The following is a 25,877-nucleotide window of genomic DNA, read 5'->3' on the forward strand; positions in this document are numbered from 1 at the left end:
TAAGATGTATTTTAAGTGTTAAATTTTTAGAAATATAAGGATGTGTTTGGATTGCAAATTTTTAAAGAAAATTTGTTACGTTTTCCGTAGACACATTTTCCAATCACTTTTTTACCTTATATGTATCAAATCGTTACAGTAATTTTTCTACAAAAAATTTTAAAAAATGCAACCCAAACAAAGCCTAAGATTAATTAGAAAAGTGTCCAAATGCAAGGAAATTAATTAGGAAAAATGTATAAATACAAGAGAAAGTAGTAATTGTTAGTATGTACATATACATAATAGGTTAAATGGAATGTAGATGTATTAACAGTGCTCATAGAACATCCATTGGAAAATTCCAAAAATATATTCCTGAAAAATGTTTTTTTTTTTTTTTTTGCAAAAAACTATAATCCAAACAAGGGCTAATATGAGGACAACACTAACTTCAAATAGACTGACTTGTGGTCCACTTACTGGATACCTAGTTTCTCGTTAGGATTGACATTAAGACTTGAGTTCTGCTTGGGGTTGCAGTACATTTACAAAAAAAAAATAAAAATAAAAATAGTGCTTTTAAGGAACTTAATTAACTTTTGGTAGCTTACAAGTGCCTTTTTTGTAAGCTACTACAACTCCAAACAGGATCTTAGTAAAAAAAAAGAAAAAAGAGTATAAAAACAGATAAAAAGCTTCACCATGACTTTCTTTTTTATTGCTCTCTTGGAAGTTATAAAGTTTTAGAGTATTCTTTTTCAAATAAAAATCTAGATGATAGTATGTGTACAACTTTTGAAGAAAAAAAAAAGATATTGGATATGACTTATGGCTTATGAGATGATCAAAACCATCGGAGGAAAACCAGTATTGTAATTAAGTGGGTGAAATGAAAAGAAACAAAAGAAGTTGGTGTGCGATGTTGTGAATAGATGAAACTATAATAGGGATATTGTAAAACCAACAAAATCAACCAAAAAACTTATTGGAGATATATTTCATAAAATAAACATACATGGAAAGGTAATTTACACTCATAAAAGCATATGTGAAAGAAAATGAATAATATTAACAATAATCACATCGTATTAATCACATCGTAAGAGCAACGCTCTTAACCCTTCATTTTTCTCAATTAAAAACAATAATATGATTCCCTATTTATAAACTAGATGACTTGATAAAAAAAATTTATAACCAAAAGACAATTTTCAATTAAGATACTTATTTCTAAATAATAAAATTATCATAATTTGGTGCCAATAGAATTACTAAAATCCTAATTTGATTAAAACACTACTAAATAATAATATAAAAATTTCTAATTTTGAGTATTGATTTAATACACCAACATTGTCTCCCTAAAATCAAACTGTCTCTTGGATCAGGTTCACCACTACGATCAATAATCTCCCTTGCAAAATTCTACTAGTATCACTTTGATTTTTTTGTCTTTAAAATTTTTGCTGCTGCAATATTCCACGCATTTGGACAGACTTATATCGTCGCTCAACTTATTTTTCACTTGTGAAAATAATCTAATTTTTTGGATAGATTGTTTTCGTCGCTCAACTTGATGTCAATTTATTGACAATTCACTTCGTAATTTTTATAATCACAATTCAACTGACAAGATTCTTTTCCAATATTTGTCGTAACATTTGCAATCAATTTGATAATTCTCGAATCAATTTTATGGTCCAATCCTCACAAACTAAACACTTTATGGCCAATCTTGTGGTCTAACTCGATCAATTAATTTCTTGAATCTTGGATTCTGATATCAGATATTAGATATAGAATCCAAAAAATTCATCAGAAATATATAGGATATAAATTTGATAAAATCAATGTGTATTGGGAGGCAATTTACACATATAAAAGTATGTGTGGAAAAAGATAAATAATACCAATAATAATCTATCAATCACATCATTAGAACAAAACTTTCAATCCTTCACTCTTCTCACCTAAACACAATAATATGATTTCATATTTATAAATTAGATGACTTGATAAACAAGTCTTATAATTATAAGAAATTTTTAAATTAAGATACTAATTCCTAAATAATAAAATTATCATAATTTAATTCCAATAAAATTATTAAAACTCTAACTTGATTAAAACACTACTAAATAATAATATGAAAATTTCTAATTTGAGTGTTGATTTAATATGTCAACATTAAGGAGGTTTGAAATATATTGGAGTAAACATACAAAGGGATTAATAGGATCCGGTAAAATAATTTGATGATATTGAAGAAAAAATTTAAACTTGTGACAACGGAAAAATTTGAATTCTTTGCCTCATATATTAAATTATTGTGATTGTTCCTGTGAGTTTATGATTTATTATCAATTTGGATCCATCAGTATGGTATCAGAGTTACGATAGAAGTATGATAAATTTTAACTCTAATATTATTTGTTGTGTCAAAAAATTCGAAACAAAGGTGGAGTTCAATTTTTAGCAGAAGCAAATGATAACCTATCTCAATGCATGAATTATATCGTTTTATTGAACCTACACTTGCCGAAGGCGCTAGTAAGGATCACGAAACAAAAGATAGTTTAACTTTGTTACAGATTTATCAGACAATTAACATGTTAGTTTCCAAAAAATTGGTCCATCAATATCATTTTCTTCTTGAACAAACCTAGCTACTTGCCGAGAAAAACCTACATAACATGAATGATTACACAAACTTAAACAATAAAATGATCAACTTCTAGCTAGTATTGGTGAATTTTATCGTAAAACTTCTTTATCATTACTCCTCCTCTTCTTCTTCTTCTTTTCCCCCCATTAATCTTCATGAAGAATTCCCATTTCAAGAACATATAGAAACATAGATAAAATTCAGAAAGCCACCTTCCAACGATGACGAGTTTGGTATTCATCGACCTATGAAAAATTGAAAATGACCCGTGAACAAATAAAGAAACTTGGTCCTCTAATTAATCTTCCCGTGCCGTACTCTTTTATATTCTCTCCAACCGCTAGTTGGTCATGAACCACACAGGAGCGGGAGCCAGCCAATTCCGCTACCTTCATGTTCTCAACTCTACTGAAATCCCTCCCCTACCCTCTGGACAACTCCAAATTCCTGCATCAAAACAAGGACAAGGAAGTAAAATCAATCTCCGGGGGATTATTCCTTCATCCGTCGCCATTGGAACACGTCTCGATAGTCAACACCTCAGCACTGTGCTCTCTGCTCGCTTCGTCTCTTTGTGCTGCGCGTGGCTTCACGGCTACTGCAAGAATCGTCCAACGTCTCTACATGATGATACCAGGACCAACTTTTATCCCTTTTTTTAATCGCTTCTTCCTTTTCATTTTATGGGCTATTTTATTTACTTGAAATTACTTTCCTTCCAAGCTGCAACTGAAGAAAAAGGTCGGAGAGGAATTTTCTTGTTCTTAGTTTTTCTTCCTAAACTTTTGTTTCTCCTTTCTCCTGCTTGGTTTGGAAGAAATGTTTAGGTAAAGCTCAAGAAATTTCAATTCTTTGCGTGAAAAGTTGGATATTTTTGCCCCCGCAACAATGGTGACTTTCTTTTGCTCAAATTTCTTAGGTGGATAGATCACTCTTAATTGAACCCGTGAGAGTCTAGCTTCGTTGTAGCTTATTTTGTTGAAAAATGGCTAGTGCTAATGCTTTTGCTATCTTTGCCAACCTGGGTTGTGCTAATTCTGGCTTATCCAAGTTTAAGGTTCAGTTTTGTGGTAGAGGTTTAAGTGTTAATTGTAGTCAAAGCCCAGGTTTTATAGCGGCAAAAGGGAGCAAAATTCGGGAATTTAGACTGTTTAAATCAGTGGAAGTGGATAGGTTCATAACCAGTGATGGTGAGGACGAAATGAGTGAAGGCTTTTTTGAGGCGATTGAGGAATTAGAGCGAATGGCCAGGGAACCCTCTGATGTTCTCGAGGAAATGAATGAGAAATTGTCTGCCAGAGAATTACAGCTGGTATTGGTGTATTTTTCTCAAGAGGGGAGGGACTCATGGTGTGCATTGGAGGTGTTTGATTGGTTGAGGAAGGAGAATAAGGTGGATAAGGAGACGATGGAGCTCATGGTTTCGATAATGTGTGGATGGGTTATGAAGTTGATTGAGAGGAAGAGTGATATTGGGGATGTTGTGGCCCTTCTGGTGGATATGGATTGTGTTGGGTTGAAGCCGAGCTTCAGTATGATTGAGAAAGTTATTTCACTGTATTGGGAGACTGGTGAGAAAGATGGAGCAGTTTTGTTCGTCAAGGAGGTGCTTCGGAGGGGGATTGCATATTCAGATGATAATAGGGAGGAGCACAAGGGAGGTCCAATTGGTTATCTTGCATGGAAGATGGTGGTAAAAAATGTTTACCTGTATCCGCCAACTTTATGTTTTGTTTTGTGCATTAGCTTGTTTTGTTGGACGTTTAGATTATAACACACATAACCAAGAAGGATCGGGAACTATTCTGTTTCTGTCTTGCATTATGTAAATTTACGCCAATTTATGTGATTAACATCTCAGTGTTAGTATACAATGATATCTGGCAAAGAATGTTGATTTGCTGTTTCTAAATAATTTGTTGCAATTTCTTGGCTTGGGTTATGATTACGTTAGTACTAGAACAATTTATCTAGTAACTTATCAAGTTAATTCAAAGGATATAAAGAAATAGGTATAACTTTTGGATTTGTTTCGATAAACTGGCCTTGACCAAGTAATGCTGGAATTTGACCTATGATGCTAAATGGTGACATGTTTTAGGTCACAATTTATATATATATTTTTTATGTGTCTGTGTGTTTTTCCTCTCGTGGAAACATCTGAGAGCTTCTGAGTGGTGATAGTAGGGAAATCCGTGCTATTGCCTTTGCTGAACTGTTCTCCCGGACAGAATTATGAACTGCTCTCTACTTCTGTGAATGCAGTCACAATTGTCTTCCTGTTCAATCTGGACTTCATCTTAAAAAACCCTTTCAGCTATTGAGCTTTTGTACTGTGGACATTAATTCATTTAGCATTTTCATGCTTTCTTTTTGGCGATGCTCTGCCTCTACATATCCAGATTATTTCGACTTTGCATATGCTTGTCTCAGATTTTACCCCCGGCAAAAATAGTTTCCTAAATAGAGAACGGTTGCACCTCTACCAGAAATAATGCATATTGTCTTACTTGAATTTTACTTGGTTCAAGTGTACAAGTTTGTTGAAAAAGGCATTCTTTTTGAATAATCCAGATGGGGAGCTTTTCTTTTTCTTTTTCCTTATTGAATTCTGGTTTGGCACATTGTGGGATTTTGAGAAACTTGAACTTAGATAAGAAAAGCTCCCCAGCAGAGCTCAGTTACTTGACTGCTGGTGTTGAGAAGCAAAAGATCACTTATTTTTGTGCTATTCTCATCATCGGATGTTGAGTTTGAGTTGTTTGCTGGTTGCTTACATATTTAACATAAAGCACTGATAAAAAAAAGAAAAGCGTCAATATATAAAACTTTGTGAAGAAGTGCATGATTGAAACAGATTATTGGCTCAATGTAGAAAATCAACTCAAGATGTGTAAAACCAATTTAATGACCATAGAGATTGCTTATCTCAAAGTATTTTGGTTTACTGGATCAAAACTAATTCAATTTGGCATTGCTTTTTTAAGTGTTATCATCCAGGGTTGACCTCTTAAGTCTTAACAGGCTCTGTTGAAAAGGTTAGTGAAGTTGTATATAGCGTGACCATGGATTGAGGCGTTAAGTTAGTTTGTCTACCCGTTCTGGAAATGCACCCAGGTGCATGGAGATGCTGGTGCTTGTGTGTCAGACATCCCACCTATTCAATATTTATCTCATGTGATATGCATGCCATTTACATATTCATTTATTTATTTTTAATTTACATATTCATTTATTTATTTTTGACTTCTTTGGGTGTGATTTTCCATCTTGCACTGATGAAATGTTAAATCATTTTGTTAGGCTGAAGGAAACTACAAGGATGCGGTAAACCTAGTAATCGATATGAGAGAATGTGGATTAAAGCCAGAGATGTATAGCTATCTAATTGCAATGACAGCTGTGGTGAAAGAGTTGAATGAAGTTGCAAAAGCATTACGAAAATTGAAAGGTTTTACCAAGGCTGGTCTGATTGCTGAACTGGATGCAGAAAATACTGGACTTGTTGAAAAGTATCAGGCTGATCTCTTGGATGCTGGTGTACGCTTGTCTAATTGGGTAATGCAGGAGGGAGGCCCTTCTCTTTACGGTATTGTCCATGAGAGGCTTCTTGCCATGTATGTCTGTTCTGGCAGAGGAGCTGAGGCTGAAAGACAGTTATGGGAGATGAAGCTTGTAGGAAAGGAGGCTGACAAAGATCTCTATGACATTGTTTTAGCCATATGTGCGTCACAAAAGGAGGCAGGTGCGATTGGGCGATTGCTGACCAGAATGGAAGTCACAAGTGCCTTACGCAAGAAGAAAACTTTGTCGTGGTTGTTGAGAGGTTACCTTAAAGGCGGTCATTTTGACGATGCTGCAGAGACGGTAATTAAAATGCTGGACTTGGGTTTGTGCCCAGAGTTTCTAGACAGAGCAGCCGTCCTACAGGGACTCCGGAGAAGAATCCAGCAATCGGAAACTCTAGAAACTTACCTTAAGCTTTGTAGACGCCTGTCTGAAGCAAGTTTGATTGGACCCTGCATGGTATATTTGCATTTAAAGAAACACAAGCTCTGGATCATGAAAATGCTTTGACTAGCAACAAGTGGAGTAATCAGAACCCTACTGAAGGATCAGGGTCCTTTAGGGTAAGTTCTTGTTCTCCGCAATACTGTGTGAAAGTGTATAGTTTTTTTTTTGTTGTATGGGGACTTGAGAACAGCAAGTAAAATCTTGAATCTTGTTCTCAAGCTTCCAGTCTTGTGTACATGTTTTTTCTTTATCCACTTTTTCGAACCTAGATAAGAATGCCCAACAAGTTGTACGTGTAAAACACTCAAAATTCTCCCCGGTAATGTGTGTGTTTTTCTGAAGCTGAAGCCTTTCTCAGTCTGCAGTAACTAAGATTCCTAATGGCAAGTAACGAGCTCTAAGATTCATAGCAAATTCCAGCTGGTCTCCTCAGTGCAAATTGGATGCTTGGTTGCTTTTTCCAGTTTCCATATATGAACTGAAGAGTACTATTATTACACCCCTCCATCAGTTGACCAACTGTGTCATGGTGTTGAGCAATTTCCTGTTATGGTGAAAACTCATGGCTGTTGGTATTGTAGTGAGGATGGTCATTTGCCATCCTTTTCCTCTCGGAGACGATTAGTACTAATCGTAATTGGAAACTAGTGCACATTAACCTTCTGGGATGTGAAACTGTAATAAATAGGAGTAAACTTTCAGCCCGCCAATTTTCGTTCCCTTCGCAAGGCAAAGCTTTGCCCAAGCAAAAGCCAGTTCTTCTTCTTTTGTTATGCATCAAGACCCAGCGCATGAAATCCTGATTTTTAACTAAAAACCTCAATTTGAATCTTTCTTGTCCATAATAAAAAAATGTGGCCAATCTGCTCTAATGAATGCCTTGTCTATTAGGGACCCTACCCCATTATTTGTAATTGCTGACATCTTTCTCCCAATACAAGCTTAGAACTATCCTCTAGCAGTTCATATGATATGAGAGAAAATATGGCTGTAGGATTTATACCAATTAAAGGGCTCCATCCATTGGGGGTGGGGGGGGGGGGGGGGGCATCACAATGAATAATGAATGGTGCCGTGCTGCTCGGTGCACCCTCCTCGCAGTCGCAGCATACAGAAAGATTCGAAATCACATGCACTTATCATACTACTCCTACATCTTTTGGATATTTTTCCCTCTTCTTTTTCTCTTTTATTCTTATACTATATATATATTTTCCTGCAACTCTCTCCGTGTCTGAAATATTCCATCTTAAAATGTTGGCTTCTATCGAAACAAGGGGGAAAAAGAAAGAAAGAAGGAAAGAAAGAAAGAAGATCTCAAAATGTTTGCGAATTGCAGTCAACCTGGACATGGTAACCTGCGCAAGCATAAACAAATGCATGTATACCAGCTCAACAATACGTGGAAGAAACAGTCGCCATTATGATGAATTAGATCTTACAAACATGATACTTTGATCAGATCTGAAATGTTTTACCTAACTGTGCAATTATTTTGTCTCCATGTCCCTCTCTGATGAGTCAATAATGAAGATGTTATCCTGATACACAGATGCCAAGCACATGTATTGTTGAGTTTTAGTTGGAGATTGAATTATACGGCGTCCGTATTTTGGAATCTTGGAGTTGGTCTTTAGTTACTCAATCCTCTAGCTAGCTAGCCATGTTCCTCTTCTCAAAGCACCGAGGAATCAATGACGATTCATTTGGTTATTTGGTGAACTATGAAAAGCAAATTGGTTTTGAGTATGATTGTAGTAGGGGAAGAAGCTGGTATTTCCTACCCCCACCCCCCCCCCCCCCCCCCCCAAAAAAACAAAAAACACCAACCAAAAAAAAAAACCTTCTTTTTTCATTGTTAACTTTCTATTTCTTGCAGGGATCGAGTTTTTGAACCAGTAATAGATAAATGGATCAGGCTAACAATTATAAACCACATCAGATTTTTGGATGAAAAATGGACTAGACGCTAGGAAAAGTGTAGTGTAGTACATAACTCAGTAGCAAGGATTGGCAATTGTCATTCGGTTTAACTTGGAGAGGAGAGTTTTGTCTTGGAAGAAACATTATCGACTTTGCAGCTAAGGATAAACCATATTTGATTAGTCTAGATAGACATGATCCATGCATGCTTACCTCAAAGGCAAATGCAAAACTATTGACCCAAATTTGCACAATATCCAATACGATGAGCAAGAGATATAGGTGCGTGTACCAATGCATTTATAACGTTCACATTGATTAATTCAGGGATTAAAGTTTAATTTGTGCACAGGTCCTAAAAAGATAATCTTAACACTTTGGCATTCGTTAAACTATGGGAGATGCCCCCGCACTGATTTTGGTTCAAGAAATGGTCAGCGCCTATGTTGAAAAGTGAGCAACATGTGTTAAAAGTGAGCAACCATTCCCTTTGAGCTCAAAATGTTGAAAATCAGGTCATTATTTCAAAAACAAGTTTTTTAAATACATTACTACAGTAATACACGCTAAGTACAAAAACACCTCATCCATATAATATATCAAAAAATTTTATAGTAAATTTTTTTTTATATACATACTATTACAGTAAAATTTTTTAAAAACATTCTCAAAAACTGCTAATCCAAACGGAGCAGATCAATTGCTCATGTACACAATAGAAGACAGATTTTGTGTAGCATGCATGCTCATGAAAGCATCTCGAGGATTTCATCTTTTGCTTTGCAGCTCAAATACTGCTTTGCTCAAATACACAACAACCGTCTATGTGCTGGTGCGAGTGAGTTGATTGTTGAATTGTCTCGAAGTAGCAGCAATTCACTACCGTCCAAAAGAAAATGGAGAAAGAAAAATGAATACTAATAAAAGCAATCAATTTCAGACGCTATTCTTAGATTGACATGGCATTGGCCTCTCTCTTTTTTGAGTCCTTTTTCCTGCCGTCACGCATGCGTCCCTTCAACTAGTTAACTCTTGCACTAATGTTGTCTCGATGCTTTTTTTTTTTAAAAAAAAAAAAAATCTATTTGCACAGAAAATTCATTGGCCAAGATGGAGAAAGGGGAAAAAAAAAAAAAGCAAAAAAAATAGAAACCCTGTTTGGTCCTTTTGCTGAGAAATACACTTATTTTACTTGGAAAGAGAGGGAGAGGAAAGGTGCAATGCTAATTAGATAGAGACTCCGGTCCAGGATGGTCAGGAGACACGATAACCAACAATTAAGGCATCCCAAGGTCATGCTTATCTTTTCATGATATTGAAAAGATTATAGTGAGTAGTCCTGCGCCACTTTGCTTAAGATGCAATTTCGTCTTAACCTTTCCTCAATGGTGAGGTATCAATTTTGTGGAGTTGTTGACCATAAATGGAGTTGATTGCCCACATGCACAACGCCCATTTCTTATCAATTTCTACATTCATGGCAAGGTAACCTACCCGAGTCAAAGAGACCTACAAACGCTGATGGATTTGTTAGCCTAGGGAGACAACGTTCTTTCATTGATTTGGCATCCTCTTGGTTGGATTAAGTTGCATGTCAGTTTGTGACGACCAAGACGCAAAAAGGGCAATTCCAATTGATGTTTCAACACTTAATCTAGATCCTAATAAATATCATACGCTTAAAACAGTCGGACAATTAGCAATTGGGAACTGGTTTCAAATGGGAACTTCGATTGATGGAACCCAACTTTCTGATTCAAGAAACTTTGTAATTCAAGAAAAGAGGTCTTCTTATCAAAAAAAAAAAATTGAACCCAGGGCGTATTTTATTCTAGTCCATACACATTACCTTCACTGGTTCATCCGCATCAATGGATTTAGTTGTAGCAGTGTTTATTTAGGGCAGTTCTTGTGTAGAAGTTTACTGTACCATATAATGCGCTGTATTGTTAAAAGAAACCCGAGTCTCCTCTTCAGGCAGGCAATCATCTTGAAAGTTGAAAGACTAAAACAATATATATAATTGTAGTTATAAATGTATAATTACACAAAGAACCTGTTATGACTTGTGCGTATCACCAGTTGGCATTCTCGTCTAACACAAAATAAATAAATAAATAAATAAACAAATTTAAATGAACATGTTGAAGAAGAGATCCCTCACCCATCATATACACCATCATCCACAAGTTTTATCGCCCCCTTTCCATTCTTTTGATGATAAAGAAAATGAAAAAATCACTCCATTGTTGAAACCTTTAGCCTGCATCACCACCGCCTCCTTGCTCCCCATGCCCAATCTTACTTCCTTTTTTGGTGGTGACTGCAGGCCAAAGATAAAAGCTACTAATCTAACATAGTATTATTTATAACAACCAAAAACAGGGGGGAGAAAAAAATTAGTTGGTTGGATTCATGTCATGTCTACTTCAACAGATAATGAAGGTGGTCAATCACAACAACAGCAGCAGCAGCAGCAGCCAAATTTAGCCAAATCAAGATTTGTAAATCTCATCCGCCAATATTCTCTGCAAGTTTCCAATACTATGCGTGGTCTTAAGCTCAAAGACCGTTCCAAGATCACCCAAGTTCACGCCTTTAATCCTTCTGACACCTCTACTGGCACCACCACCACCTCTTCAGCTGCCACCACCACCAAGGTCGCCCACCAAGGTCAAGCGGGATATCCCACAATCAGCTCTGTACTGTCAAATTCTGTTGACCCCATTTCAGTGACACCAGCAGAGGTTCTTCTCCCATATGGATTGCCTGCAACCGATTCTCTTCAGCCCCCCATTGACCCGTTTCTCAAATCTATTGATTTTGTTGAATCTTTAGCTGAGCTGTATAGGAGAGTTGAAAAAGGTTCATATTTTGATAAATCTTTAATTTATCTAGAACAGTATTGTCTTTTGAGCGGCCTTGGTGATCCGAAATTGCTTCGTCGATGCCTTCAATCCGCACGCCAACATGCTGTTGATGTTCACTCTAAGGTTGTTCTGTCAGCTTGGCTGAGGTATGAGAGAAGGGAAGATGAATTGGTCGGTACATCTGCTCTGGATTGTATTGGGAGAAATCTTGAATGTCCAAAGGCTGCCTTGGCACATGGTTATGATCCGAATTCAGTATTTGATCATTGCAAATGTTTTCAGACAGCTAATGAGAGTTCTGAAGTTGGCATCTCAACTGAGGAGGAGTTAACCATCTCAGAAGAGGATGGAAATGTTTGCTTTTGTATTGGGGATGAGGAGGTTTACTGCTCAAGAGGTAAAATTGCTGCTCTTTCCTGCCCATTAAAAGCAATGCTTTGTGGTGATTTTTCTGAATCAGAAAAAGATAGAATTGATTTTTCACATGTTGGGATATCTCGGGATGGAATGAGAGCTGTTAAATTCTTTAGTCAGTATGGAAGTTTAGGCTCATCTTCCCCCAATGTGGTTTTGGAGCTGCTTTGTTTTGCAAATAGATTCTGCTGTGAACAAATGAAATGTGCTTGTGATAATTATTTAGCTTCTTTGGTTTCTGATATAGATGAGGCATTGGTTCTTATTGATTATGCTCTGGAGGAGAGAGCGAACATTCTTGTGGCCTCTTGCTTGCAGGTGTTGTTAAGAGAGCTCCCAGGTTATTTATACAATTCAAAGGTTATGAATGTGTTCTGTAGTTATGAGGGTAAGGAGAGATTAACTGTAGTTGGGCATGCTTCTTTCTTGTTGTACTACTTCCTTAGTGAGGTAGCCATGGAAGACAACATGACGTCAAATGTGACAATAATGCTATTGGAACGGCTGAGAGAATGTGCAACTGAGAGGTGGCAGAAGGCACTTGCATTGCATCGATTAGGTTGTGTGTTGCTTGACAGGAAGGAATATAAGGATGCACAGAGTTGCTTTGAGGCAGCTGCTGAGGCTGGTCATGTCTATTCAATAGCCGGTGTTGCTCGATCAAAGTTCAAGCAAGGGCAGAGGTTTATGGCATATGAGCTGATTAGTTCCCTAATCTCTACATACAAGCCTGCAGGATGGATGTATCAAGAGAGATCATTGTACAATTTGGGAAATAAGAAGATTGCAGATTTGAATGATGCCACTAATTTGGATCCTACTCTTTCCTTTCCATATAAGTATAGAGCTGTTGCAAAGTTAGAAGAGAACCATATTGAGGCGGCCATTTCAGAAATAAACAGAATTGCAGGGTTTAAAGTCTCTTCAGACTGTCTTGAGCTGCGGGCTTGGTTCCTCATTGCCCTTGAGGACTATGAATCTGCTATGAGAGATATCCGAGCACTGTTAACTTTAGAGCCAAATTACTTGATGTTTCAAGGAAAAATGAGAGGCGAGCATTTAGTAGAGCTTCTCAACCAACATGTTCAACAATGGAGTCCAGCTGATTGCTGGATGCAACTCTATGATCGATGGTCTTCTGTTGATGATATTGGTTCACTTGCTGTTATACAACAGATGCTGATAAACGACCCAGGAAAAAGTGTTCTTCGGTTCCGGCAGTCTTTACTTCTCTTACGGTATGCAATCTACAGACTCGATCACATGTCTGGATTACCAGAATCTTTTACAGATGGTCCAGACATGCTTACCTCCTGAAGTTTAGTAACTGTTGTTATATAGGTGATAAAGCTGAAAGATTTATTACATATAAAATGAACTTTCTGTTGTAACTTGCTTTCATGTTGCTTTCTGTGTTAGGCATTATGCTGCTTTCATGTTGTAACTTGCTTTCTTAAGCTTGGGTCTGACTAAAATAGTGAGTTAATTTAATAACAAATTAGTTTCTTATTTATATTCTTTTTACGCTAAATGTAGTCAACAAGATGCTAATACTCACTCCCGAATTGGGTATAGTAGTTTGACTAGCATGAAGATAAGATTTCAATTGCATGTTTGACTCTTATGGAGAAAGTGGAAAACATGTGTGGGTAAGATTAGATTATTGGAGAGGTTGTAGCTAGATGAGTTTCAAGTACACAATTTTGTTTAGAGAAAAAGTAGGGGGAAAATTTGAGGTCAATAAGTAAGTAATATAGAGCTGCAACCGTTGTCTGCCAGAGTGGATCTAAGGGAATGTTACACTTTCAATGAATACAAGGGACTAATGCATTATTCCTACTCTGTGTCATCTGGAATATAAATGTGTCTCTTCCATGATAAAAGATTCAGTTCTGTTGTCTGACCTTTGGCATGATTAACCATCTTCCATAGACAAAACAGCAGTAAAATTTTCCACAATCTTGTAGGCTAAATTGTCAAAAAGCTGCAATGCGCAGTTTGAGATTGGCTCGAAATCATTCTGGCTCCAAGTATGAAAGGCTCGTGTATGAGGGGTGGATTTTGTATGATACTGGTCATCGTGAAGAAGCACTCTCTAAGGCTGAAGAATCTATTTCCATACAAAGGTCATTTGAAGCTTTTTTCCTCAAAGCCTATGCATTGGCAGATTCCACTTTGGATCCTGAAGCTGCATCTTACGTAGTGCAACTCTTGGAAGAAGCACTTAGATGTCCCTCAGATGGTCTCCGCAAAGGACAGGTAGATTTTATCTTTGCAGAAGTCCTTATTATTTACTAAAATGTTCTCATACATCTTTGTTTATTTAATCCTTTATTTCTGCAGGCTCTAAATAATCTGGGTAGTATCTACGTTGATTGTGGCAAGCTGGAACTTGCTGCAGACTGCTATGTAAGCGCCCTCAAAATCAAGCATACAAGAGCTCATCAAGGGTTGGCACGGGTTTATCATCTCAAAAATGACAGGAGAGCTGCTTACGATGAAATGGCAAAGCTGATAGACAAGGCACAAAACAAGGCATCAGCTTATGAAAAACGATCTGAATATTGTGATCGTGATTTGGCAAATAATGACCTCAGTATGGCATCACAATTCGATCCTCTGAGAACATATCCTTACAGATATAGAGCAGCAGGTATTTTTTCTTTTTTCTTTTTTTTTTTTTGGTTTCCTCATATCCTGGTCTTTCCTGTTATTAATGTGATTATACATTCTCAACGAATGGAGATAGGAGTAAGACAATAGGCTTAACAGAAGTGCAATAGTTTGAATGGCCATCTGAGTCACTGTCTGGAAAGAGCATGGCCACGTTAATGCCAAAAAATTTGTAATGCATGGCTCTGCTAGAGAACCTACTATTATCCTTAAAAACACAAATGTAAACATAGCAACACAGATGCAAACTAAGAGATTCAGTTAAGATGGCACCTTTCAATCAATTAGGATAGAATGTTTTAGTGTATACTACTGAAACAAGAAAGATGTTGTTGACATAATCGTTATTGCATTTAATGTTCCATTATTTGCATGCAAGCTTATGAAGGATGGAAGCCCATGTTTTTCCAGCAACTCATATTCAAGGCATCCATGCATCCACCCACACTGTATTTTCCAACTATTTCATCTCCTTTACTTAAATCATAGCCAAAAAAAAGTTTTCCGAACTGTGATAACTTCCAGCAGATATGGTCATCTACTGTCTATCACCAATTCAGTATGTTTAATTTTCATGTCACACCTTTTCTGTTACATGAGATAGGTGCATTTAGGCTCTTAATCTGGAATACTAGATCATGTCTCATAATTATGGCATTGCGGTTGACATGTTTTACGCATATATTTGTGGGACAATGACATGAGAGTTGGACCTTTCTTGACTGCAAAAACATTTGAGCATTGGCTGTTGTCTAAGAGCTCCTGATAGTAACAGTATCGCAGATCCAAATGGAGATATAATGACTTCAAGAGTGTCTGACTTTTATTTATTTTCTTTTCTGTAAATGAGTTTAGAATGAGCTTTAGTGTGTTTGGGACTATATGCTTCCTTGTCTAACTTAAATTTGTCGGGTTTTGGCAATCAATAATGATACAAATTGTAATCACCTTCTTAAGAACATTTCCATATACTTTGTTTGTCTGGGCTTATCAATTTATTACTGTAATCTAATCTGTATGTCAACTTCTAGTTCTCTACCATGCTTTCCTTGTGATTTAATACCATTAAATCTCGTACTTCTGTATTGCTGGAATAAATATGTTTGGTGGAATTCATTTCCACTAAGTTGGGATTTAGGTAAGTTGAGGACTGATTTTTTTAATTTGAATGTGGAGATTATGAATAAAAGTTTCTTTTTACGGAGAAATATCCTTTTCTTTTGATGCTGAGTTCTTTTAGTGTTCCTAGGTGTAGAATAAGTCTTGAATTGATATCAAATTAATTTTACGATTCTTATTGGACTTGAGTGTTGAAGGTCATGATCACGTTATGTGTCTGGCAATAATTACACGTACATCCCGGCTCCTGAGTTGGCTTATTGTATCATGGATTTGATTAGAACCTAATATACAGGATTCATAATAGTTTCGTAGCATTTATGCCACATAAGTATTTTTCCAATGAGAAAGAATTAGTGCTACTTGTCATGTAAAGGAAGACAACAGTGCCATCTGATAAGGAAATCAGTAAAGAATGTATGTTTAAGTATCTATTAAGACTGAAACCCTGCCTTTAGGCGGTTTTCTGATTTGGTAGGAGAAATCATTTAAGTTTCTCAACCTCTCTGAATTTGATGAAGTTGCGCAAATTTGAATTAAGTAGTTCATTACTTGGGGAATTATCAAGATTGACAGGTTAGATCATAGTTAGGACGAGTTCCTTTCAGTAAATGAAATCAATTTATTACTGGATTCATACAATGCACCCACCTGTGTAAGGGGTTTTTTTACACAAGGAACTCACTACATAAGCATACTGAGATTTGACAAGATAGTATGGTACACTTGCTTAAATCTAGACCAGCTCATATAAAGAAATATTTAGATTGATGAGCTTTTTAGTTATCCTCCCAAGTTTCCACCCACCGTCTTACACCTAGGAGATGATCACTTTTAGTCTGAGTAATTCTAACCCATATATGTGTTATCATTTAAAAAAAAATTGTCTACTTGCACTACTAACATTCAAAATCATATGTATTAGTGCTTATGGATGATCAAAGGGAGAATGAAGCTGTAGAAGAGCTTACCAGAGCCATAGCCTTCAAACCGGACCTACAGATGCTCAATCTACGAGCAGCTTTCCACGAGTCAATGGGTGACTTCAGTTCTGCTCTCCGAGATTGTCAGGCAGCCCTCTGTTTGGATCAAAATCACAAGGACACCCTTGATCTGTATAATCGAACACAAACACAAGCTATTGATCCACGTACTTAGCATGTTCAAGTCAAAGTGATTCTTTGTGGAAAAAAAATTTGGGAAAGAAAGATGAATTGCTCGAGCAGTCCACTTGTCTACATTATTATCAGAATTTGGCTTGTGCTCAAGGGTTTTAAGCTGTCATTGGTTGTGGCATTCGGGAAAGGATGATGGAAAGAGCAACTGGATCCGCACATGCAGCAATTCATTATGGACGATGGCAAAAACAAAATTTGTATAGAGCAGGAAATGGTCCTAATGAAAACGGCCAGGCCATATGAACAATCTGGGTTAATCATGTTGTATCTTTTAATTGCTTACTCTGGCAGAATGGTACAAGCTTCATGAAACTTTCTGAGTTTCAGAAACAAGTGTTCTTTTTTAAGTTGTGCACGGCGAGAAATGGGATTTAGACTTCCAATTGTCTTGAGAGAGAGAAGGTGGAAAAGCTTGAATTTTCTTTCTGTTGCCTATTGGTCTGTGTATATATTTATGGCCAAACTCCGCAAGACACTCCAGTGTTTTATTTGATCCGTTGTAGTTGCTTTTTCTATCTCTTCGTCTCTTCCATTTTCGCTTCTCGTTTTTTACCCTGCGTAGTGCAACGATCAAAATTCATTCCTGACCTTTGCGCGAGGTGGTTCGTGAATCTTTTGAACGTTTTAACGTGGGCAAAACTACAAAAATACTGCAAAAGTTGTACGATTATTGAGAACCCCGCGGAGCAAGTACATCTTTACAACTTCAGATCGGCTGCTTGCCAAGGATGGCGCTTAGTATAAACTGCAGAATCATGGGCTATTAAAACTCAGTTGAAACAGTTTTAAGATTAACCACACAAAAGTAAAATATGTATGAAAGCACCAGACAATTCTGAAAGGTGTCGGTAGTCTAATACTCTGTACAAATTTGAGCCCAGATTACAGACAAGCAACGGCATAAATAAAGCACAGAAAAGAAGTTTAAGAAAGTATTAGGTACACCTAAGATGAAAAGAACTAACCAATCACTTGATTTACAAAAAGATATACAGAAAGAAAAATTTTTCGAAATTGAAAAAAGGTTCATAGACTGCAGCCTTTTAACTTGATACTGTTGACAAAATTTCCAATTCAGCCCACCAAAGAGGTGATGATTTTGGTGTTGCTCCATCAGGATCCAGAGCCGTAATTTCCTTCAACGTCGCCGCAATTTCTCTCATTCTTGGTCTCTGTTCTGGATTAGGAAGCAGACAATCTTTCACCAATGGGATTAGTTTCTCTAGCTCTTCCTCCCGAAAAGAATATAAAGTAGGGTCCACAATATCTCTTAAGGGTCTCCCTATCCTGAAGTAGTTCAATGCCCAGTCCACTATATAACCATCAGTTACCGAGTATGGAAGCCTGCCAGTAATCATTTCGAGCAATATTACCCCAAAGTTGTAAATATTGCTCTCTGGATCAGCTGATGTAGTTTCCAGAAGCTCCACGGTTGCTGCTTTTCCAATCTTTGCTGCAATTACTTCATTCCAGAAGCTTAAATCCGAAATTTTGGCTGCATAGTCTTCAGTAAGATATACTGATGATGATTGTAGGTTACAATGGGCTATAGGTGGGTTAAGTTGGTGCATGTACTCCAGGCAGTAGGCCATGCCCACAGCAATGCGCAACCTTGTAGCCCAGTCCAGGTGCTCTGATTCTTTAACTGCACAGCAGAAAATAGAAGATGGACAAAGTTGAGTTCAATCATTATATACTCGCAAATGTCAGTTCCTGCTTTCAACAGTGTAGCTCAAACGTCCCACTGATTAAATACATTTCAATTATGATATAGGGTGAATGGGTAACTAAGAGCTAATTCATGGTACAGTGATGCAGAACTGCAACCGTCACGATCCAGTAAAATGTATAGAATACTTACTGTGCAGGTGTTCAAACAGCGTTCCATTTGGAGCATACTCAAATACCATCATTCGAGCAAAAGGCTCCTGTTCTTCACAAAATCCGATAAGGTTCACAAAATTCTTGTGGTTCACTTTCGATAAGGTGTCTATCTGGGAGAACGAAAGAAACAGGAATAAGTCATAATCTGCAAGCCTGCGAAACATTCCAAGAAAGTTTATCTTCAACGTGCCTTATTCCGGAACTGGGCTTCTAAATTCTTTGACCAGTCTTTAGCTGACTTTACTGCAGTAGATGTCACTGCTATTTCAACACCACTTGAAAGAGTGCCTTTGTAGACAGTACCATCAGACAGGGAAGCAATAATGTTACTGAAATCTTCGCAAGCTGCTTCAAGTTCTGATCGCTGGAGCTTTGGTACACCTGGAATGCAAATCACTCAAACGGACTAATTATTCTGCTTGTGCTATTACCATGTTTTGAATTGTTTAAAAGCATCAGTCACTAATTGCCAAAACAGACACAAGTTTTCCCATGATACAAAATTCCAAAAGATTGCCTCATCTGACTCATACGATAAATGAGCAAAAGAATAATAACAGAAGATGATGGAGTTGGTTTCTAATTCATGAAGCCAAAAATGTGTTTTAAGGATTTCAAGGTTCCAAAGCCTTTGACTAGTTTTATACTGTCAGGTAACGCAGGGTTTGATTAGTATTCAGGCATTTGATATCCCTGACAAGCATATGCATTTTTATGTTAAGTAGTCAAAGTGGAACCATATAAAATAAAAGAAAAAAGGAGAAAAAGAAGAAGAAAAGAATAACATGCAGCCATTTTTCTTATCAAATTTTGTAATATAACCAAGTAACTTCAGGAGGGCAAGGATTTTACCTGTTACAAATGCTTTCTGCAGCTGTCCACTTAACCCCGTAGCCCAAGGTTTAACAGTAACAACCTTATTGCTACGGCAATAAAGCAGACTGAGAACTGAAACAAGTACAAGAACAGAACCACCTATTACTCCAGATAATATAAAGATTGTATGGTTGTTTGACTTTTTTTTATTCTTTAGTATATTGGTGGGAGCTAAAGCAGGTGAAGGGGACAGAAGAGGGGAATCCTCAGGTATAACAACTGGTGGAGATTCCAGAGTGGGAGGAGCTGCATTTGGTGAAAGTACTGGAGATTGTGAAGGAGTGGATGCAGATGGAGATGGAGCCTCTGTCGGCAATAATGTAGAAGTCGAGGGGGGAACAGATATAGATGAGAATGGTTGTTCTGGTGATGGTGATGGCGATGGCGACAACGAAGATGTTATAGCTAATATTTGACCCCGACTATTGTGCTTATTTTTCTCAGCTTCAGTTGGATTCAGGAAATCGATCCCTTGTAGCAGCCTCCGCAGAGCTGTATATCCATATTGCACTGTTTCCCTACTAGAAATGAAAGCAGAAAGCAGACATAATGAAGTGGTGAAGGCTCAAGTGATTGTTTAGTGTTCAAAAGGAGGCTGGATAACCTAAATCTCATGGCACAAGAAACATTTTTCAAACTTCCAGCATCACATCAAGCTCATCTTCTTATCGCTTACTAGTAGGTTAACTGTATCAGGTCATGGTTTTGCTTTGGATAACCACAAGAAGGCTTGTCACAGAAGCAGCCATACTATCTTAAAACAAAACTGCACAAAAACTCTCCAATACAATTCATGTAGACAATTTAGTTACAATTGCAGGATAAAGTTCTGTAACACAATATTTACAGACTATTTGGTTAAACTATTGTGTATTTTAGCTTTTTCACTAAGTCGACATTTATTTATGTAGTTCCAAAATCTCATGAACCCAAGTAAGAATAAGTATAAATTTTCTGCCACAAGTAATAACACCTTGAGTTAAATTGAACCATAATACATACATGTGTTGGCGCCCATTTGGTTTTGTAGTTCCCTTCAACAATGCCCAATCTTTTCAGTACAATGTATGCTTTCCATAAAAGTATCAGAAACACATGGCTTGGACACCAATACTAGCAAAAATAATGGATTACAGATTCATGAAATATGCTGATGAGAATCCAAATTGACTTGAACATTTTACTATCACTATATCATAGTTTCTGGCTCAGTTCCCACGGACACAGTGTAAAAGAAAAATGGCAAGTAGAAGAAGCAAGACGTACCATGCATTAGATAGCCTGTTCGAACTTGCTAAAGCAACACTGCTTATCTGATTTTCGTCCACTTGAGATTCAGAAATCACCTTAAGATCATTGATTTCAGGAGGCAAGCCACTGATAAACTCATTATTATCCAATAAGCTGCAACAATGACAATAAGTTAAGTTTCACACAAGGTTAGTGTTTGGTGAATATGATAGACTGGACACAATGAGAACTAACAGAATTAAGAGGGATATATTGTTGCCAGTATCCAAGGGGAATGGCCCAGTAAAGTTATTATATCCCAAGTCTAATACTTCGAGCTCCTTCAGTTCTCCAATTTCTTTAGGAATAATCCCAGAAAAGGAATTATTGCGTAAATTTCTGCATGGAGGACAGCAGCAATAAGGCTGATGCATAAAAGAGTGTTGACAGAAATGACTGCTTTTAGATTGAGAGTTGCATGAATAAATGCTTACATGTATCTTAGATACGTCAGCTGACCTAGTTCTGGTGCCAATGTTCCTTCAAGACAGAGATCTCTCAGTGTCCTGTTAAAGTGATAGAGATAATCATTTTTTCCTTATATAGCATGAAGCTATGCTCCAAGTTCTCAAGTTCTCAAAAATTATTTCTATATCTTTCTGTTGCATGCTGTGTTTCAACTAGTGCATCTGGAGCCCAAATAAACTACAGGTTTTACATGCTACAAAGTCTAAGCAAGAAACTGCTTACATAATTCTTTATTTATCTGAATGCAATATTGGTGAGCGTGCTTCTAAATGAAAATCAAGGTGATATACTAAAGCAGAAAAAACCAGACTGTTTGAGCGAAAAAAAAAGGTCAAAAATGTAAATTGGTGTAAGGAAAGATGCCAACACAAGTCCAGTAGCATTAGTGGCAAGTAATAACTGAGTACTCCCACGAAAATTAGAACAAACAGCTGCATGTCAGATTAGTGCACTATTTAGTATCATTTGATCCCTACTTGTACTAACGACTAGCAAAATGAAACTACTAATGGTACAGAATTGACCCAAACAAGTCCATAAATCTATCTAAAATTTGTTATATCTCAGTTAAAGGAGAGGCTAAATCAACATCCCTGTATGCTAAGATCCATACTACAACACTTAATGAGTAATAAATTGCTAATGCACGAAAGATATAGATTTAGGATGTAAAGGCATATCATAAAAGAGTAATTACCTCAAGTAGCAGAAATAAATCTGAAAATTAGGACGAAAGCATCACCTCAAATTCTCTTTCTACACGAATTCTTAGTTTTGGATTCTACTTCCACCCAATTATTCAAACTAATAACAAGACTCCGTTAATTAGAATATTTGAATATACATTCCGAGACAAACTAACATTAACCATCAATAATAGCTTTGGATACAAGTATCATGTTAGCATGATAACTGCATTATATTATCCAATCTAGGCAAACAATAAAATATACACTACACGAAGGAGGATAATAAATAGTACCAGTACTGCGGAGTAGAATTTACGGACTCAAAACTCACAATGTAATTACGTTTCCATCAGAGCACTCGACGCCAAACCACGAACATGGATCCAAGTCTCCATCAATGTACTTCCAGCTCCGCAAAGCATTAAACGGATCATTTACCACTCTCTCTTTAAATCTCAATAGCGCCAACCCTGCCACCAACTCAACTCAGTACAAGAAAAATTGCTCTGACAAAAATTTAAATTAAAAAAAAAAAACGAACCTTCATTATTGAGAGACCAACTGAAGCTCATTTTGCACTGAAAAACGCTTAGCACCGTGGAGATTGCAATAACGTGTAGCAGCTGAAAACTTGTCCATTTCCAATTCCGGACCATTTTCAAACCACAGTTTTTTACTTTTTTTTTTAGATAAGTAAACAAAAATAAGGGAAAAAAAGGTCGAGATTAACGAAAAGAAAACTGTAACAGTTAACGAGTGTGTGTTATATATAGGGCGGGAGGAAGAGGAGGGAAGCGGTTTAGGCCGGTGGAAGGTGTGAAGGTGCAAGCTAATTAGGACGGTTGGAGAAGTAAGCGCGTGAAAATGGGTGATTTTTTTTGAGGTTGTAAAAAGTAGTACAGTTTAATGGCAGATCAAAGAAGAGTCCAACTTACCATGCGGGGGAAAAGAGAGACGAGGAAACGAGAGGGAATCGGCGAGGAATTGAGTTGAGCCTGAGAGAGAAAGAACGAGATTTGAATATTAGAATGGGCTCTGCGGCGAAGCGAATCTCTGACTCTGTCCTTATAGTGGCGCCGTCCTCCGGGGTTTGCCTCCATGCTTGTTTCTTAGGACGTCCACGTGCTCCGCCACGTGATAATCATTTTTATTCTTGTCCCTTTTTTTTCCTGTTTTTTTTTGGGGGGGTTAAATATTTGTTTGAAAACCCTGCTTAAACCTTAAAAAAGAAAAAGAACAAATTTATTTTCACGCTTTTCATTTTTCCTATTGAAGAGTTTTTTTTTTTTTTTTTTTGGCAGTGACAACATCTATCCTCCTGTTATACTAACCTACGCAATGGAAGGGGTTACCTACTCCTGCGCTAACCTACATTATAGATGGGAGTGCACGGAAGAATTTTAAAGATGCTTTCCTTGATTATTAGACCAAGGCTCAATGGTTCCATTGGAGAGTTCGAGTCACATATGTTTAAGTGTGTTCTTTTATCCACACAAATACAGTGACAGTCACCCTTGAAAAGCACTTGGGATTCTCGGTGACATGTTTTCTATGTCAACCCAATGCCACCTATAATATTATGCCAAGTGTCCTGTTATTATTACACTTGTGATAAACCAAACCAAGTTGAATTATTAAAAAATTAAAGTGTAAATAATAACGGGACACTTGGCACAATACTATAGATGGCATTGAATTGGCATAGAAAAACATGTCACCGAGGATCCCAAGTACTTGAAAAGATGCTACATTGAATAGCAGAATTATTCGGATAATATTTTACTTGTGTCACAAATATAATTTTTAATTAACTTTTTATCTTCTCAGCCACTTTTTTGTCTTATATTCATTATATTCTGAAACGTATTACAGTAATTATTTTAAATAATATTACAAATACTCTCCTATCCAAACATATTCACTATTATGGTTTGATGCATGCGATTGTATCGTATCCGATTGTTGTTTGTACTTCTTATAATTTATATGGTATTTACTAGTTATTAACTATTGCATTTCTTGCAATATTTAGTGTACACAAACAAAATTCACATTTTTGAAAAATTGTTTTTTTTTAAAAAAAAAAACACTCATACAACAAAAAGATATGAGTGCATATCAAAATATAGAACAAGTACAATAATAATATACAACCGCACCTAAACATGAAGTACATGAGGTGATATAAGGTACAAGCAACGTTTGCCAAAAGGGAAAAAAATTATCTATTTAAGTAATAAAAAAAGAAGAAGAAGAGAAAAGAGACCAATCAATTCACTATCACTCAACTTCACTTTACATTCGTGATTCACGTCCAGTCGACTACTCTATAGTGTTCGTCAGAGAGAAAATGTGATCTTAAGCTCTTTTTTTTTTTTTAACTGCATTCGAGAGTCGTTATTTTGTTCCTAGCGCAAGTAATTGTGTATTTGCGTGTGTACGCCTACGCTAAGAAGTAAATTTCATTCCGACATGCATACCATAACCATTTGTGTTTGTGGGTCGCTTTTAATAAATGGATAAATGGATCGGCCGGAAGGTGTCAATTCAAATTGACTGTTTAGATTTGACATTTATTATTAACACGCATAGATGTGATGTAAGTACAGTGTTACAGTAGGAAATTTATCACCAGAAGATACCCTTCTAGTTTGTTTTTTTTTTTTTTTTTTAAACAAGAAAACAACTAGAAAAATGAAAAGGATCAGGAAAAATATGAAACGCGGCAAAGTCCAAGAAGGTGGAATGAAGTGATGGATCATGCTTTGTTTTTGGAAGAATATGTCGTCGACTTATCATGGTCGATCGTTTCAGCCCGCAGAAAGCTACTAATAAAAGTAGTTCCTTGTACGGATGGTTATATTAGAAGTGGCAAAATGGATACATATCCACCAATCCATCCATATAAACCAACCTTAAATGGATTTGGATGATCCATATAAATTCAATGGTTTTAAATGGATAACCATTTAAATCCAATTATATTGGTGGATTTAAATGGATTATCCATCTTATCCATATACATCCATTTAACTTAAAAAATAGAAAATACATTTATAAAAATGTGAGATAAAATCTTGTGGGATCATCTATTCTTTTCTTCGTAACTTTCTCATATGTCAAATTAATTTTGCAGGCCCACCTATTCTTTCCTTCATAACTTCCTCACATGCTAAGTTGCCAATAACATTAATTGCATTTTATTTGCTTCTAGTTCCTAGACTTCTTCCATCCTTTTCAAAATTATATTTTAGTCTCTACTCTTGTTTTATTTTAATTAAACTCTCATGTAGTAATGATTGCAAACATTTATATTCTTAAATAAAGAAAAAGCGAGAATGCATCATGCAGTGTCAAAATATGTAAATGACACCTTTTTTTTTTTTTTTTCCAAATTCTCATACTTGCAATCCCTCTCCCCTTATCACCCAACCCAATTATCCAAAAAAAAAAAGACACCTAATTTATTAAGTAATATAAGGTAGCTTGTATATCAATGGTATAATAAGGAGTTTCATACATTTTTAGGTACTACGTTCACATGTGATGAAAATATTTTACTTGTCAAATAACATAAGATTTCTTATTAGAATTCACTTTTATTTAAGGCATCACTCTTGAACAGGAGTGCAAAAAATTAGAAACGTAAACTTCTTTTCACTGTAAAGCCATATTCAATTCATTCAAAAGTTATAAAAATGTAGTCAAGTTCTTAATTGTTCATTACTTTTCAAAATGATACTTAAAGTAATGACAAAAGGTTAAATTGACCACAATAGTTAAATTTTCTTGGAACTAAACTAATTTTATGAAGAACTGAAATAGAGTAGTA

At 36.4% G+C, this 25,877-nt stretch overlaps 3 protein-coding genes across 8 annotated transcripts; 2 read left to right on the plus strand and 1 right to left on the minus strand.

Annotated features, from left to right (window-relative positions):
* Positions 1–2,997: 2,997 nt before the first annotated feature.
* Positions 2,998–7,002, plus strand: LOC113730872 (pentatricopeptide repeat-containing protein At2g30100, chloroplastic-like). The gene is made up of 2 exons (XM_027255836.2): positions 2,998–4,340; positions 5,951–7,002. Exons 1-2 carry the CDS (start codon positions 3,633–3,635, stop codon positions 6,722–6,724), a joined length of 1,482 nt encoding a protein of 493 aa, XP_027111637.1. The 5' UTR covers positions 2,998–3,632; the 3' UTR covers positions 6,725–7,002.
* Positions 7,003–10,696: 3,694 nt separating this feature from the next.
* On the plus strand, positions 10,697–17,353 carry LOC113730854 (ethylene-overproduction protein 1-like). Of its 2 annotated transcripts, XM_072079609.1 has the most exons (5): positions 10,699–11,851; positions 12,116–13,106; positions 13,836–14,127; positions 14,212–14,521; positions 16,586–17,353. In XM_072079609.1, the coding sequence occupies exons 1-5, from the start codon at positions 11,005–11,007 to the stop codon at positions 16,816–16,818; spliced, it is 2,673 nt and encodes an 890-aa protein (XP_071935710.1). In that variant the 5' UTR covers positions 10,699–11,004; the 3' UTR covers positions 16,819–17,353. The 2 variants fall into 2 exon arrangements, with proteins under 2 accessions (XP_071935705.1, XP_071935710.1); XM_072079604.1 differs by having other exon boundaries at positions 10,697–13,106.
* Positions 17,354–17,671: 318 nt separating this feature from the next.
* Positions 17,672–23,113, minus strand: LOC113730864 (probable inactive receptor-like protein kinase At3g56050). 5 transcript variants are annotated; one of them, XM_072079624.1, is made up of 10 exons: positions 22,981–23,113; positions 22,587–22,668; positions 22,377–22,515; positions 21,323–21,394; positions 21,084–21,227; positions 20,865–21,002; positions 19,575–20,119; positions 18,913–19,103; positions 18,700–18,832; positions 17,672–18,483 (listed from the first exon to the last, which is right to left on the minus strand). In XM_072079624.1, exons 1-10 carry the CDS (start codon positions 22,981–22,983, stop codon positions 17,882–17,884), a joined length of 2,049 nt encoding a protein of 682 aa, XP_071935725.1. In that variant the 5' UTR covers positions 22,984–23,113; the 3' UTR covers positions 17,672–17,881. The 5 variants fall into 5 exon arrangements, with proteins under 5 accessions (XP_071935725.1, XP_071935734.1, XP_071935729.1 ...); XM_072079633.1 differs by having other exon boundaries at positions 19,575–20,116; positions 22,587–22,675; positions 22,981–23,097; XM_072079628.1 differs by having other exon boundaries at positions 22,587–22,675; positions 22,981–23,097.
* Between the last annotated feature and the right edge of the window lie 2,764 nt (positions 23,114–25,877).

This window comes from Coffea arabica, chromosome 1c, assembly GCF_036785885.1.
Source record: "Coffea arabica cultivar ET-39 chromosome 1c, Coffea Arabica ET-39 HiFi, whole genome shotgun sequence".
NCBI lineage: Eukaryota > Viridiplantae > Streptophyta > Magnoliopsida > Gentianales > Rubiaceae > Coffea > Coffea arabica.